Source organism: Geospiza fortis, unplaced genomic scaffold, assembly GCF_000277835.1.
Source record: "Geospiza fortis unplaced genomic scaffold, GeoFor_1.0 scaffold240, whole genome shotgun sequence".
Taxonomy (NCBI): domain Eukaryota; kingdom Metazoa; phylum Chordata; class Aves; order Passeriformes; family Thraupidae; genus Geospiza; species Geospiza fortis.
The window spans coordinates 617,979-619,660 of NW_005054379.1; the positions used below are offsets into that span (position 1 = coordinate 617,979).

General features: G+C 48.5%; 1 protein-coding gene across 1 annotated transcript in view; it reads left to right on the forward strand.

Annotated features, from left to right (window-relative positions):
• The first annotated feature begins 941 nt into the window (after positions 1–941).
• TDRD7 (tudor domain containing 7) overlaps positions 942–1,682 on the forward strand; it is a 41,933-nt gene continuing 41,192 nt past the window's right edge. The window contains 1 exon segment of the mRNA XM_005424999.2: positions 942–1,308. Within this exon segment, the coding sequence (XP_005425056.1) occupies positions 1,102–1,308 (207 nt within the window). The 5' untranslated portion in view covers positions 942–1,101.

The following is a 1,682-nucleotide window of genomic DNA, read 5'->3' on the forward strand; positions in this document are numbered from 1 at the left end:
ACCCACAGGATCATCGAAATCCAATTCCTTGCCCTGCACAGGAAACTAAACGAATCACACCATGTGCCTTGGACCATTGTCCAAGCATCACTTGGACTTTGTCAGACCTGGTGCTGTAACCACTTCTGTGGGGAGCCTCTTCTTGTGTTCAGTCACCCTCTGGATGAAGAACCTTCTCGTGATATCCAGCCCAAACCTTCTGTGACACCACTTTGGAAATTCCCACAGGGGGAATGGCCAAAGTGGTGTCACAGAAGGCCGTTTGGCCCTGTCACTGGTCACAGGAGTGTAAATGTCTGCTGCTCCTCTTACCCTCATAAGGAAGTTGTAGACTGCAATGTGGTCTCTCCTCAGTCTTCTCTTCTCTAGACTGGACAGACCAAGTGACTTCAACCTCATATGGGTTCCCCTCACGGCCCTTCACCATGTTTGTTGCCCCCCTTTGGACGCTCTTGACAGCTCAATGTCTTTCTTATACTCTGGTACCCAAAACTGCCCCCAGCACTCAAAGTGAGGCTACCTCAGTGCAGAGCAGAGTGGGATAATCCTCTTCCTTGCCTGGCTGTGATGCTGTGCCTGATGCATCGCAGGACATGAGTGGCCCTCCTGGATTCCAGGGCACTGCTGACTCGTGTTCAGCTTCCCATTGGCAGGACCCCCAGGCCACTTTCCATGGTGCCTCTCTTTCCCCAGTTGTACACACATCCAGAATTGCCCTGTCCCAGGTACAGTATCCAGTACTTGTCTGTGGTGGGTCAGTTGCTTAGCAGCACCCACCCCTCTTCTGTGCATGTGGCCTCTCGTGATTGTCTGGCAGAGCCAGCCTGTGCATGATGGCTGCTGTGCTCCTTTGTCAGCACTTTTTGACACTGTCATGCCCCGTGTGTTCCATACCACATTATGCTTGGCTTGCACTACCATGGCCCTACAGGCCTACCCAGAAGTATCACAGTCTCCAGAGATGAGCCACTGAGTTGCTGCATTCTGGTTTTTGGGGGAGGGAGCTTGAATAGTAAAACCCAGTGATTTTAGCCTGTGTATGTAAAAATGCTTTTTTTTTTCTCTTCTTTTTTTCTTTTGGAGACAGAGTTGTAGGTGAAGATGCAGGAGCCAGAACTTGTTGCAAAAGCCCTGCGAGCTGTTCTTCATGCCTTTAAAAATGGTGTACGCTTGTCAGAACTTCAGAATGAATACAGATCCCTGACCAATGAGTTAATTCCCTTCAGGCACCTAGGACATGACACACTGGAAGGCTACTTGGAGAGTATCCCAGGAGTGGTCAGAATGGAAGAGAATAAAATGGGAGAGGTAAGAATCACAATTGAGAATTATGGTTCAGAAATGGCTTTTGTGTTTGCATAATGTTCCTGGTTCATAGTTTTGCCTCCTTTTGTGCTGTGGATTTCTGTAGCATGCATATGGTGCACTAATTCTGGGAGAGGTGGAAGCTGTGACGTAAGATACTGAGTGCTCCTCATTTTCCTGCATCTGCATTCCAGACCCAAGGTTGTGTATTTGGAAGGTGTAAAGTTGCAGGGCTTCTTCCTAGAAATGTGAATTCTGTGTGGAAAGATCACTTGTGTGACTGTGGAGATCTGGCCCCTTTCTCAGCATTTCTGACTGTAGAGGAGATACTAGTGGCTTGTCCTGGGACCTTAAAGAAGGTTAACTTGTGTGTGTTA